Raw genomic sequence first — 14271 nt, 5'->3', positions numbered from 1 at the left:
GACTTGCTATGGGACTAGGGACACTAGCTATAAACAGGCTGGAAGACTACAGAGAATGATACAAATAATGAGAAGAGGATCAGAATGTCCCCATCCCTAGTCAGCTATCAACACTGTTTCCTAAGGTTCTGGAATGAGTCACATATTGAAAGTTAGTACGATGAGGCAAGACAAAGAAAATCAGAGATATGGACAGTAGTCAAAAGAAATAGTAGACAGAAAGAAAATGGCAAAACCTACTGAAGGATTTTATTGCAAATGAATTATCTTTAATTGAGGAAATAGTTGAGGAAAGCAAATAGTTAAAAAAAAAAACCAAGTAGATCCAGAATTTAGTAAGCAAGCCAATCTTCATCTTGCATGACTCTCTCCTACATGGTGCAGGAATCAGTGGTTATTAGTAGTCTAGAGATAACTATTATACTACAGTGTCCTTAATTTGAATCTAAAATTGAATTTTCTTAGACTTACAACTATTGATAAACAACATGTTTAGCTATATAGCATTTCATATTTGAACTTAGTGAGGATACACATTGATGAGCTCTCCATCCTTGTGGAGCTCAGATTTACATGGTGGTGGTATTGGTTCTAGTTTACATTGAGCAATAAGGGAGGATTTGTGGGAGGGGAGGGCAATGAAAGAAATTTGACTCCTGTTTTTACAATATGGCAGGTCTAGAATTCCATAGAGCATTTCTGCTATAAGACAACCAAACTGAGGATAAAGTATAATAAACTTATCTTACACTTCTCTTTCTCAAGCAGCTTTATTGAAATATTATTTATATACCATACAATTCACCCATTTCTAGTACATTATTCAATAGCTTTGATGTATTGTTTGCATTTTAAATTGGGTAATGTTTAACATAAAGTTTGCCCTTTAAAATATTTATATATATATAAGTCAGTAGCATTAGTTTCATTCATAATATTGTTTAATCAATATATAGTTCCAGAACTTTTTCAACAGACCAAATGAAAACTCTATAACTTGAATGATAGCTCTCTATTTTTCAGTCCCCTTGTCCCTGACGAATTTCTAATCTACTTATATCTCTGAAGTTATTGATTTTAGATATTTCATGTAAATGGAATCATACAATATTTTTGGTTTTTTTCTGGTTTATCTTTCCTAATATAATGTTTCCAAGTCCATATTATAGCATGCATCCGAATTTTATTCCTTTTTTGGTTGAAAACTATTCCATTGTACAGATATAATACATTGTCTTCATACACCTATTGATGGCCACCTGGTTTGTTTCTCTTTTGTCTTCTGTGAATTATGAACACTGGAATACAAGAGCCTATTTGAGTCTTTTCTTTCAATTGTTTTGCATGTATATCTAGACATAGAATTTTAATGTCATAATGCCTTAGTTTTTGAAAAAAGCCATAACATATTTTAATTGCTTTATTAAACTTAAGCACAAAAACAATAAGAGAGGAGAAAGGAAAATGAAATTGAAATGAGACCATCAGACAATTTTTATATACTTAGTCTCTTTGGAGGTAAAACTCCATACCTGAGACCCACTGTTTTGGATATTAATAGAAATGCAAGGTATGCATGGTGTTTGAAAAGTGAGAAACTTAGTGTTTCAATTCCCATATTATACCAGAGCCCTTTTAGTGGGTTATGCCCTAATGAAATTGTAGTCTTAGAAGAAAGGACATGACTAAGATAATAAGAACAATAACACAAAATCCCTTGCTTGCCTATGTTATGACTTCAGGTGAGAAATAAGGAGGGACACTACTATGGCTTCTGCTATAACTACTTCTCCTGAGGTATAGTCCTATAAGTTTGCAACCTAAAGCTTGTTTTTAAACATATCTTGAGTTTAAGCTTATCCCACTCATGTGACAAGGGATTTCATGGACAAGAAATTAAAAACTGGTCCATATTGATAATGCCCCTGGAACATATTTTTGGCAGACAATAATCCCAGTTTAGGCCCCTCAGGATTCCCAATGCTTTAGCTCACAATAAAAAAAGTATATGGGCCTGAAGAGATAGCTCATCAGTTAAGGTCTTTGCTTGCAAAGCCTAATGACCCTGATTTAAGTCACCAGTACCCATATAAAGCCAGATGCACAATGTAGTTCATGCATCTGGAGTCTGTTTGCAGTGGCTAGAGGTCATGGTGTGCCCATAGACTCTGTTTCTCTCTCTGTGTGTGTCTCTCTCTTCCTTTCTGTCTCCCTCTGCTTGCAAATAAACAAATAAATAAATTTTTTAAAAAGTATGAAACATGTGCTTGGGAGATGGCTCAATGGATAAAGTACTAGCCATGCAAGCATGAGTAGTTGAGTTTGGATGACCAGAACAAACATAAGGTCAGACACTGTAGTAAGTTTCAGTATCTGTAATCCCCGTGCACCTACATAAAGAAGGGAGGCAGAGATAGAAGACTCATCCTAGAAGCTCACAAGCCAGGTGGACTGATGACCAGAATGATAAATGGAGACTGTCTCAAACAAGGTGGAAGGTGAGAACTAACAACTGATGTTGTTCTCTGACTTCCACACATCCGCTGTGGCATGCATGCACACATGCTCACACACAAAATGACAAAGCGCATGAGGAATCAAGTCACCATGAGAATTAGGAGAAACAATATATTCAGATTTTTAAAGATTTCAGATATTAGAACTATCAGGACATAAACAACTTGATTACAAGTTATTTAAAGAGACAAAACATGAAGCCTGGGGAGATGACTCAAGTTAAAGGTACTTCCTTGCAAAGCCTGCTGACCCGACTTACACTACCCCAGACAAGTGTATGAAGCCAGACATGCATTTGATTGCAGCAGCAAGAGATCCTGGTGCATGCATGTATGCTTGCACATGTGTGCGTGAGCGTGCATGCACACACACAAATAAATAATTGAAAAAAGAGAACATGGAACCAAACACAAGAAGGAAAAAAGACTTTCATTGATGTGGTGGTATTCCAGAAGCTAAGAAGGGAAAGTATTCAGGGACGAAAACATGTTCACGTTATGACTGTGTTGTTGAGGTGCTAAGATGAGGCAGAAAGTGACATTGAATTTAACAGAATTAAGATTATTGTGGACCTTGACAAGAGTAGCTTTGTTGGTAATATTGGGGTACAAATATGACTGCATTGTATTGAGATGAGAATTAGAAAAGTGAACGCAAACATAAAATAGTTTAACTTTAATTTTAGTTATTATTATCTTTATTTAGTTATTATATACTCATGGCATGAAAAATTGGTTTCATTATGAAATTTTCATACATATATTTAATGTACTTTGTTCATATGACCCTCTTTTGTCCCTTCTTCCCTGTAGTGTTGGTCTTTCCTCTTCCTCACATTGTCTTTCCTGTAGAAGGGTTTTAAAAGCAGTAAAAATACAGGTGGCATTACTACTATTTTAGTACAGGTTTAGAAGATCTCAGGAATTGAATAAAGAGTTTTGAGTCAAAGAGTCATTGTAGAGTAGGCAAAAACATTGTTATGACAAACCCACAAACAAAACTAAGAAAATGAGTTTGATAAGATATCCAAGGTCACATCAGAAACATCGCCTAGTTCACCAAGCCTAGGTGTCAGTCTCTCACTGGGACCAGTCCAGAGCTTGCAGGCAAGAAATGCTACAGAATAAGAGTGGCAGGGACTCATAGAAAGCCTCATCTGTGCTTCTTACTCAATCTTTCATTAACTCATTTTGCCAAGCTTGCCAGCCACTTTCTATGAGCATATTGCAACTTTGGCAAGGCTGGGACGTCAATGCGATTTGTCTTCCTTGCCACAGGGATTCCCCCTTTTTCACCACCTGGGCCAGCTCTCACCATAGACATGCTTTGCCCTCCTCTTTATCCTAAATCCTGTGAGGAGGCAATTGTATGTTGCGTCTGTGCAGAAGGTTGGTAAGTGGCTTTGGGTCATTGTGCAATACACAACATTGGAGGGTCAGAATCTGTTACTGTAGCCAACAAGAGGCAACTCTGTTTTTCAAAGGTTATTGAGGAAGAAGGAAACTCCCTCCCCTCTCTACCTTTCTACCTGCAGCTGGTTACCTCTGCATAGACTAACTAAACCTGCATCTGCCTAGACAACGCTCACACTTCCAGACTCGATTTGTGAATAATCATGTCTGTGAAGTGTCCCTCAATTCTCCTTTTAAGAAAGTTGATTTGCATATATTCATTACATATACTGATGAATTTCATAAAGTAGTTTTTATTTATCTAGTGCTTTGACCATATTTACCTCATTGGATCCTCTCTCCACTATCAAAAAGCAGTCCCTTCTTCCCCAGATAAACTCATTTCATGTCATATATGATTACATACACATACACACATGTGTGTGTGTATTTCTGTCAGTATGTATGTGTAAAATCTAGGCCACACTTTTCTTGTTTAAATTATTTTCTTTGTCTTCTGTGCTTTCCCTGGTTCTTTGTGCCTCTACAATAGTGCCAACAGCCTGCCTTATATTCTAGTTATTTGTGTAGTTCTCACTTGCTTATTATGCCGTCAGCTTTTGAAGACAAGGCCCTTTATTGTGCAAGTCTGTATCTTTCACATGGTTCCTTTGCCCCTCCACCCCAGTAAGTGCTTAATGATCAAAACCGGTGGAATGGAACTTTCACAGAAAATATGCATGCCAAAAGTGAGGCTCATGGATTACTCAAGTAGACCTTTCTTCCTGAGGTACCATTTCTCTCTGAATAATCAGCTAAGTGAAATGTGGAATCTAGTAGCACCAGGCATTAACAAAAGCTAACTGCCAGTATCTGTAATATGTGGATGGAGAATCTAATCAAGCCTAAATTAAGTCACAAAGTGAATTTTCCATTTACATTTAATAGACTCGAACTTCTTCCACAGGGTGATCTGTTGTGTCTTTTTATCCATTTGTAATTTGACATTTAAGCCACTGGACCATCTATATAATTTATTGTTCATGCTAAGGCATGACTAAGCTGACCTCCCTTCCTCCAACACCTGCTGTTTCTTCTTTAAAGCAAGAGCATAGAGGTAATGGTTCAATATTAATATGAGTTGATTTTATTGATTTTCTGCTGACAATTGATTAATCATAAGTATAGGTATCATGCTTTTGTGTTCTTTCTCTGCCTTAAACACCCAAGTATGACTCATACTGAAACTGATGTCAGCAAGACCTTTGCTGTCTGAGGATACTGCAAGTAGTATCATAATGATTATACTATTACTGATTTTGGAGCCACCTCCTGATGAGAATTTTATCTCAGAAAGCTTACTTGAAATTATGTATTAATAATGTAAGTCAACATGAACTTTGGGTCACATTATCTCCATGAAATTACAAAAAATAAATAAACAGGTACCAAGTGAGTATGTTTCACTTAAGAATTATTTCTTACATGCTATTCTTCCTCTCTTCCTTCACTCTTCTTTATCTTTTTGTTTTCATTTTTACATGTGTATATGTATGATGTATTTATATAAAATCTGCACACATGTATGTGTATGTGCTGACATCACGAGTCTTTCTCACTTAGTCTCCACCTCATTTTTTTAAAATATTTTGTTTATGTTTTGTGTATTTTTATTTATTTATTTGAGAGTGACAGAGAGAAAGAGGCAGTTAGAGAGAGAGAGAGAGAGAGAGAGAGAGAAGGAGAGAGAGAGGGAGAGAATGGGGGTGCCAGGGTCTCCAGCCACTGCTAACGAACTCCAGACACATGTGCCCCCTTGTGCATCTGGCTAACGTGGATCCTGGGGAACTGAGCCTCGAACCAGGGTCCTTAGGCTTCACAGGCAAGCGCTTAACCGCTAAGCCATCTCTCCAGCCCTCCATCTTATTTTTTGAGAGAAGGTTCCTCTTTGAACCTGGAGCTTACCAATTAAACTGTTCTACCTAGCCAGCAAAATCAGGGATCCTCCCATCTTAGCCTTTCAAGCACTGGGATTTCAGATGCATACTACCACAACTGGCTTTAAAGTAGGTGCTGGGGATGTGAACTCAGGTAATTATGCTTGAGTAGCAAGCATTTTACACACTGAGCCATTTCCCTAGCACCTTTTCTTCTTTTTCTTTTTTAAAAACTCCTCCTTCTCCATGTCCTTTTCTACCACTTTTATTGAATATTTGTCACTAGTAGACAAGATTTTATTCTCATTCATTGATTTAAGATGGGTTCAATAACGAAACTTCTTTTTATTTTTTTTTTTACTTGTCAAGGTAGTGTCTCACTCTGGCCCAGGCTTTCCTGGAATTAACTATGTAGTCTCAGGGTGGCCTTGAACTCATGGTGATCCTTCTCCTCTTCCTCCTGAGTGCTGGGATTAACGGTGTGCACCACCACTCGCAGCTGAAATTTCTTTTTAAATCCTGTAAAATAACTCAATGCAAACTGACTGGACAATTAATAGGACAAGAGAAGCTTATTTCAGGTGGCTTTAAGAAGGCATATTTTCTCAGACAGCTAAATTATTTTGTTCTGAATTGAAGCAGAATACATGAGAGGCAGTTCCAATTCTGTCATGAGCCAACTGTGTATCCTTGGGGGTGCTCTGAATATGCCTTGGGATCTTCAAATTTAAGAAGGGGCATGTTTTATTTTTCTCACTATGTAACAAAGATGGGGGTGGCTGTGTCTGAGTGATCCAAGTATTTGGAAAAACTGGGCATCCACATATGCAGTATGAATTTGTCTACATTTGAGAGCCTATAAAATAGGGACAAGGATCACACAAGAAACCTGATACTGAACAGCTGGATTGCAACATGAATATGTTTGATGCAAGCCACACCATTATGAAGTTGTCAGAGCAAACTTTCTTTCTTATAAGATCCCCAAAGGAGACACTATCCAAAGGCTTTGTTTAAAGTCTCAGAGAAGGTAGAGAAGTTTGAGATTGCAGAGTGTGGGCTGTTGTAACAGCAACGATTCTAAAAAATTTGAACTCATAGTGATTTATACTTTCTTGTTGATAAATTTGTGTTCTGGTTATTTTTCAAAGCCTCTGTGTGCTAAACTCTGTTGTCCTCCACAAATTATTTTAAAATTCTAATGCCTACTTTTCTATCTTTTTGTATCTATAGAAAGTCTCTGAATATTCCTCCTTATCTTCTTTGCATGAAACTTAAGTAGAAATTACCTAGGATTTTTTTTTAATATCAAGGAGATATCAGGAGGTAAACAATGTAAACAATACACATGGTGTATTAAAATTAAGAACTCCACACTGTATTTTCAGAAGATCTGGAGGAGAGCTGATAGCATGTAGCCTTTTTATTTAATCTTATACCTAAACAATATAGAGAATGCCTATTGAACTAACCAAACACCAAGTCACTTGGATGTGGTTGGTATCTTCCATGGTACCTATAGATTCTCTTGTCACTGCAATGAAACTTAACTGACCTGTTTTAAGGTATAACACTCCACCAGACTTAGAGTTTGGTGATGGCCCCTGGTGTTCAAGCTCTATATAAATGTTTTGTGTTGTTGTGAGGTTAAAAGCACACCAGTTAGATCTGCACTTGTTTAGACTTATGGATTTTTACCTGTGTAATTTACTTATTGTCTCTGTGTCTCAAATTTCTCATCTCTAAAATAGTGATGGCAATAATGATTTCTAGGGTTTTTTGTTAGGCTAAATGGAAATGACATATGAAAGTACTTAGGCCAACCTTCTGCTGTCTTGGAGTATGTATTCAATCAATAGTAGCTCTGACCGTCATTGAATGATTGTGAATTGAATGGGTTAGGGACATGTGAGCTGAAGAAGGGTATTAGTGCATTTGATAGGTTGAGATGCAGAATTGGGAAGAAACTTAATAGGAAAGACCCTGGCAGGTCTCCAAGTTTCCTTCCCTTCTCTTGGCATCTCATAGATGATTGGGAGGCTGAGACAATGGTGGAAATCTTTAAGTAGCTCTCTCTTTGTGTAAGGGATGCAATCATCTTGGCTGAAGGAACAGAAATTGAATAAACCTTGGATGGGGGATGATGTTATAAATATTTTTCAAATGTGACATATTGCTCTCTGCACACAGCAAGCTGATCTTAGTTTGTGAGCACTGTGCTTTTGGAAAGCCAAAGGTGGTAGCTTGAAAGAGTCTCTGAAACAATTAGTGGCTTTGAACACTTACAAAATAAGGAGTTGGATAAGCATGGGTTTTGACTCCATGCTTCTTCCTGGGCTTTCCCTGATGGGCTGACCTAATTACTAGATGTAACTAGGAAATTTGAGAAGTGGAGAGACTGCAAAGAGCAGTCTACTTTCCCAGGTACCTTCATTTCTTTGTGCAGAAAGGGGGCTGGGAAGACTATCTTTGTTGTAAACATGCAGCAGTGTACATAGCACTCCAAGGCAAGAAGGATCCTGGGATCATGATATCAGGGGACATTTGATAAGCTTTCAAGTGGTCAGTGTACTTGTTGTCTCCTAGTTTTTCAGTGACAAATGATATTCTGGGATATTCCTAGGTATTTATTTTTAAACATGAATCACAATTTGCACATCCAAAGCACATAAAGAATAGCCTTCTTTTCATGCTTATGAATATGAAGAGAGGAATTTCTATCTCTGGGTAAGCAATGGGGTCTACCCACCACAAACTGCAGAAAATCTTTTCTGTCTGCCTCAGCTTACACTCAAAGTTGGACCATGAATATCATGGTAACATTTTTTAAAAAAAACTTTATTAGTTATGTACACAGTGTATACAGTCATGCTGGTACCATCATTAGCCTCCTCCCTGCTCTCCTCTCTCTGCAAGGACCCTCCTCGTTGGGAAATATGGGTCGAGCATTGTGGGGTTAGCCATCAATTATGGGTAAGAGGCAATGTCTCTGTACATAATGACCCAACGTGTGGCTCTAACATTCTTTCTGTCCCCTCCCTCTTCCACAAATTTCCCTGAGCCATGTTGAGTTCATTTTAGGTCTGCTTCAGTGATGAGGTCTTGGGAGCCTCTGTGTCTCTGAATATCTGGTTTGGTAGGGGTTGAGTGTTCTCTGTGTCTATCTCCTTCACCCTTGTGCTGGTACCAGATTCACTGAGAAAGCAGCACTCTTGCTCATTTCCCCAATTACACTTAGTTTAAGCTGGGGCCCTTTTGAGGCATGATGGGCTGATTCTCTCCTTGGGATCTGCATCTATCTGAAAAAGAGAAGCAAATTCTCCAAAGGAGAGTAGAGTTAGCACCAGATAAATGGAGTAATCATTGTTTTTTTTAGAGAGACTAATAGGTGTAGATCCTTTTGTAGCTCATGATTGGTGGGAGCTTGATAATGGAGAGCAGGCTTATTTTTGGATATTGTTATGACTTGTTTCGTAGCTTCAGCTATAGATTCCATTCCATTGAGCAGGTTAGTTAGCGAAATCATGAGCAGTTGGTTGCCACTATTGGACTTGTGTGAGCATTGCATCAGATTGTTGCTGCTGAGTACCTTAGACACGAGTTGCTTAGACAGATGTTGGTCATTTTCCCCCAGTTGCTCATGTAGCACCTTCTGGCACTAGATGACCTAACTGTTTGGGTTCCAGCCATGTCACTCCATGTTCCCTACCAACAGCATATGGTGTCTTTAGCAGTAGGATCTTACCACTAACCTTTGGGGGGTCATCAAGTACTCTGACAGAATTCTGTCTCCTTTTGGGAAACTTTGTAGGTCTCTCTGACCAACAGCTCATTGTGGATGTTGGCCACATGCTGGTACTGGGAGTTACAGGTCAGCACCAAAGAAAAGAAGGAAGCAAAAGATAGGCAATATGGAAGAGATAGACAGAAGAGATAGCAGAGGGAGAGAGAGAAAAACTGGGAGATTAAGACATTTTTTGAAGCATTTACTGACTAAATTGTCTTCAGAGGGAACAATTCTATTTGTTCATGGTCTCAGTCTTTTTTTATTTTTTTGTCTATTTTTAATTTATTTCAGAGCAACAGACACACACACGCGCACACACACACACACACACACACACACACACACACACACACACAGAGAGAGAGAGAGAGAGAGAGAGAGAGAGGGAGAGAATGGGCACTCCAGGGCTTTCAGCCACTGCAAACGAACTCCAGACACTTGTGCCCCCTTGTGCATCTGGCTAACATGGGTCCTGGGGAATCAAACCTTAAACCAGGGTCCTTAAACTTCACAGGCAAGTGCTTAACTGCTAAGCTGTCTCTCCAGACCCTCAGTCTTCTTTTTGATGACATGGGAACAATATGACCACACATGCAAAGTCCTTCCTTCCAACAAGGTGTGAGATCATTGTCATAAGACCATCAAATGTCAATCCATTGTTTCTGCTTTTTCCATAGGTTACCTGTCTTCATGATTTCTTTGGTGATGATGATGTGTTTATTGCCTGTGGTCCTGAAAAATTTCGCTATGCCCAGGATGACTTTTCCTTGGATGAAAATGGTAAGTACAACCACTAGACTTTATTAACCTATTCTTTTCATCCTTTCTATTCATTAGGATTTCATGAGCATATGGAGCCAGGATTGCATCCAAGCATGGCCCCACAAAGGCAAATACAGTTAGTTTTTCTCCTGCATATTTGTATTCATGTGCACTAAGTGAAAATTCAATAAAACTGAAATCTGTCCCTGTAATGACCATCTTGCTTGAACCACATACTGTGCCATAAGGGCTAATAGGCAATATCAGACCACAGGAAGGCACATTTGGAGTTAGAACATGGACATTATTGCACAGAAATGATTTTTTGTAGTCATTCTCCTCCCTTGATGGTTCCATTTTCTAAAGAATTTTTATTGTATACTTAGTGATAAGCCCCCTTTCCGTCTTTGTGCTTGCTGCCCTGTTCCCTCTACATTATGATTCACAATTCCAGAGTATTATTCATCTCAGAAAAAGCTGAACATCTGCTCATCTATCCTCTGTGAGCTCACACAGCAGTATTAGTGTGTAATACTGATGGAAAGACACATCTTTTCATATTTTTCATTAAGAAATATGTGAGAAAACAGGGAATTTCACTAATATATCAGTTACAAACAACTCAAGGTCCTTTACAGAGGAGACATTTCTGTTGTTGTCTTTGATAAAAAACAAAAGCTAAACAATTCCAGGCTATGCCTAATTTTCCATGCCCTTTTCTTCTCCAGTTCTAGATATTTATTACTAAACTTCAACCAAAGCAAGAAGTAAAAAAAAAAAAAAAAAAAAAAGAGTTTAAAACGCCATCAAGTTTCCTAACAATTTTCATTAATTCCTATTTAAGGTGCACTAAAATGTAAATTAACCTGGAAGATTAGAGGTACTAATTCAGCAAATTTGAGTCTACTTTTCATAGCATAGTACAGGGGGAAAAAATAGTACAGGAAAGAGGTGGGGAGCTTGGGAGATAGCTTGTTTGATAAAATCTTTTCCATGTAATCATGATAATCTGACTTCAGATCCCCAGTACACATATATAAATACCTGGCACAGAGGTGTGTATATGTAATCCCAGCACTAGTGAAACAGGCAGAGACAGGAGGATCCCTGGGGCTTGTGGCCTACTGAATCTAGCCCAGTTGGTTAGCACCAAGTTCAGTGAGAAACATTGTCTCAAAAATATGGTGGCTGAATGCTGTTGTCACTGCTAGCCTGACAACCAGCTTCAGAGAAATGGCGCTAGACATTGCGGACAAGCAAAACTTATCAAATCAGAAATTCAGACATTGCAGAGAGCTTAATGCTAAAGTAGAGTTATAATACACCTGCTAAGTCTCAAGGAACATTGCAGAAGAGGGAGTGGAAATATTGTCAGAGACATACTCTGGGAAGAAGTGTCTTTAGGCATTGTCCCCCTCCAAAAACAGACTGACTGATGCTTTCATGACCATACAGCAAATATCAATAACCCCACAGATGAGGGCCCTTGGTGGAATGGGGACAGGGTAAAGGAGTTATAAGAGTATCACCCCTTGGAATATGACCAACATGCATTTTTTTTCATATAGTAAAGTGTATAATTAATTAAAAAATAAGGTGGAAAGCAATTGAGGATTACTTCTGGCCCCCACTCACATGTGCACACATGTGCATGTGTACCTACACACACACACACACACACACACACACACACACACACTCACAAACATGCAACTATTCATATACACACACCACACACATATACACACACAAAATGAGAGATGGGAAATCAGGAGACGTAGCTATTACACCTTGTTCTGATACTTTATTGCTTTGTGCCCCTAAGAAAAAAAGGCTTTAGGTTTAGTACTCTCATAAGAAAAATCAATGTAGCAATTTTCCTACTAAATTTTCATTCAGTGCCCACAATTTCCCTATTGTGTAATTCTGAATGTTCTGCATGCAGAGTTCTCCAAGTGTGTCAGGATGGGGCTAAGGTAAAACATTTAGGAGACTCTACTATGCACTCATAAATATTCTAAAGTTATGAGTGGCAGAGCCATCATTGGCCAATTTAGTCATTAAACCAGAGTAAGAGATTATAATATGCAGTGAAAATTGAAAAGATATCTATAAATGCATGGTGGTGGTGGTAGCTACAGTTCTTAACTGAGTAAAATGACATAGAATTGATAATTCACCTATTACAATATGTAGCATGTACTAGATAATGAGTGATAGCTTACTCATGGATGTTTCATCTATGTCACATCGACATCTGAGAGATATCAACCTCTACTCCCATGAACCAAATCAAACATATCCACAGCACTATTAGCAAGCATGGCCTGGTCAACTTTAAATGTCAGAGTGCCTGCCCTTGTTTCATAATATAGTAACTTAAATAACTAGTTTAACCCAAGTGACTTTTAATTTTTTCCCCTGCGCCTTTCTCCCCAGAGCCATATAGTTAGTACAAACAATGAGGACCACCTTGTAATCATTAGCCAGTTAGGTTCTTTGGCCAGTAGTTATTATTGCAGTTTTCATAGGCTGATAACAAGCTGAGGCCCAGTTCTACCTTCTGCTAAGTTCCCTGTGTCCTTTTGCTCCAGAATGCAGAGTCATGAAAGGAAACCCATCAGCCACATCTGGCCCCAAGGCCTCACCAACACCTCAGAAAAGCTCAGCTAAGAGCCCTGGCCCTATGCGTCGCAGCAAGTCACCAGCTGACTCAGGTAACGACCTGGACGGTGAGTGCTATTCTCCTATTGTGCACGTTGACATCATCAATGGAGGCTGATACCTTCTGCATGAAAGGAATGATTTCCTCGTGATCACCACTGTGTCTCCATGAGTACAAATTCTATCATTTTAGAGATTAAAGTAAACCTGCTTGTACTCATGGAGGCACAGCTATGACCCTTATTCTACTGAAATGGATGCAGACCAGAAATGCAACCTGTTTGCCATGCTTGCTGTATTGCTTATTGTCATGGTTATCTTTATCATCATCATCATCATCTTAAAAATCATGTAGCCCAAATATATTCCAGGACATTGTCAAGTAAAACAACCTAAAATTAGGTCAGAATCCAGACTAGGAATGCAAAAGTTGCCACTCAAAAGTGTCAGCATGGTTAGTTAATACATTTGAGCTCCAAGTTTCTGTGCAAACTAGATACCATAGAAATAAACATGAAAGCCGATATTTTAAAAGGAAATCAAATACATCTTGCACAATTTTTATAACAGAGAGAAAAGATAAATTTTATCACTCTCACAGGGAAAAGAAAACTATGGTTTCTAAAAGTACCAAATTTGGTAAGTAAACATTTTGTTTAGTGGATTGTGACCAATTTACAATTTATGATCTATATATCACTGTTAACCCATGACGTCAGTCAGTGTGTGCTGAGAGTAGGTGCTTGTGCCAAATGGAAACTATGTCAATGGGTATACCATTAAGATAACCTTCCTTTGTTTTCAGAGTATTGTTTCTTTGATGAAGGCATCAGGGTGTGGATTTAAATTATAGCAGAATTCCTTATTTTCTTTTGTTCTCAAAGTTTGAATGACACTGATTGACGTAAAAGGTAATCTCTCCCATTCTTTGGTGATACATCTTGTTAGAAATAAAAAGCCATAGAAGTCCAAGTTCAGAAGTTTACCAGCCTCATACAATTTGAGACCTTCACACTAGAAAATAATATGTGTTCCTGAAACTTGCACAATTGTTCTCCTAAAACCCATCATAGTCCATCATGACAATCCTTCTAGCCTGACACCCTTGGTGAAGTATAAGATGTCTTTTGGGCAAAATGAGCAGCTTGTTGGCTTTAAAGTGCCTGGACTTAGAAGAGCAGCCTGTTCTGCCTGCTTCACATGGCCAGGAGTA

At 38.4% G+C, this 14271-nt stretch overlaps 1 protein-coding gene across 6 annotated transcripts in view; it reads left to right on the top strand.

The window, feature by feature from the left end:
- The window catches only part of Dcx (doublecortin), a 107443-nt gene that overhangs the window by 65801 nt on the left and 27371 nt on the right, over positions 1-14271 (top strand). For 3 of the 6 annotated variants that reach the window (XM_045140166.1, XM_045140163.1, XM_045140162.1), the window contains exons 4-5: positions 10310-10412; positions 12989-13111. In XM_045140166.1, the coding sequence (XP_044996101.1) occupies positions 10310-10412; positions 12989-13111 (226 nt within the window). Of the gene's footprint in view, positions 1-10309; positions 10413-12988; positions 13127-14271 lie in introns of all 6 variants that reach the window. The other 3 variants (XM_045140165.1, XM_045140161.1, XM_045140160.1) reach the window with 1 other exon arrangement.

This window comes from Jaculus jaculus, chromosome X, assembly GCF_020740685.1.
Source record: "Jaculus jaculus isolate mJacJac1 chromosome X, mJacJac1.mat.Y.cur, whole genome shotgun sequence".
Lineage (NCBI taxonomy): Eukaryota > Metazoa > Chordata > Mammalia > Rodentia > Dipodidae > Jaculus > Jaculus jaculus.
Note: the sequence above shows the minus strand (reverse complement) of the source record. Positions and strands in the feature narration are given on the sequence as shown.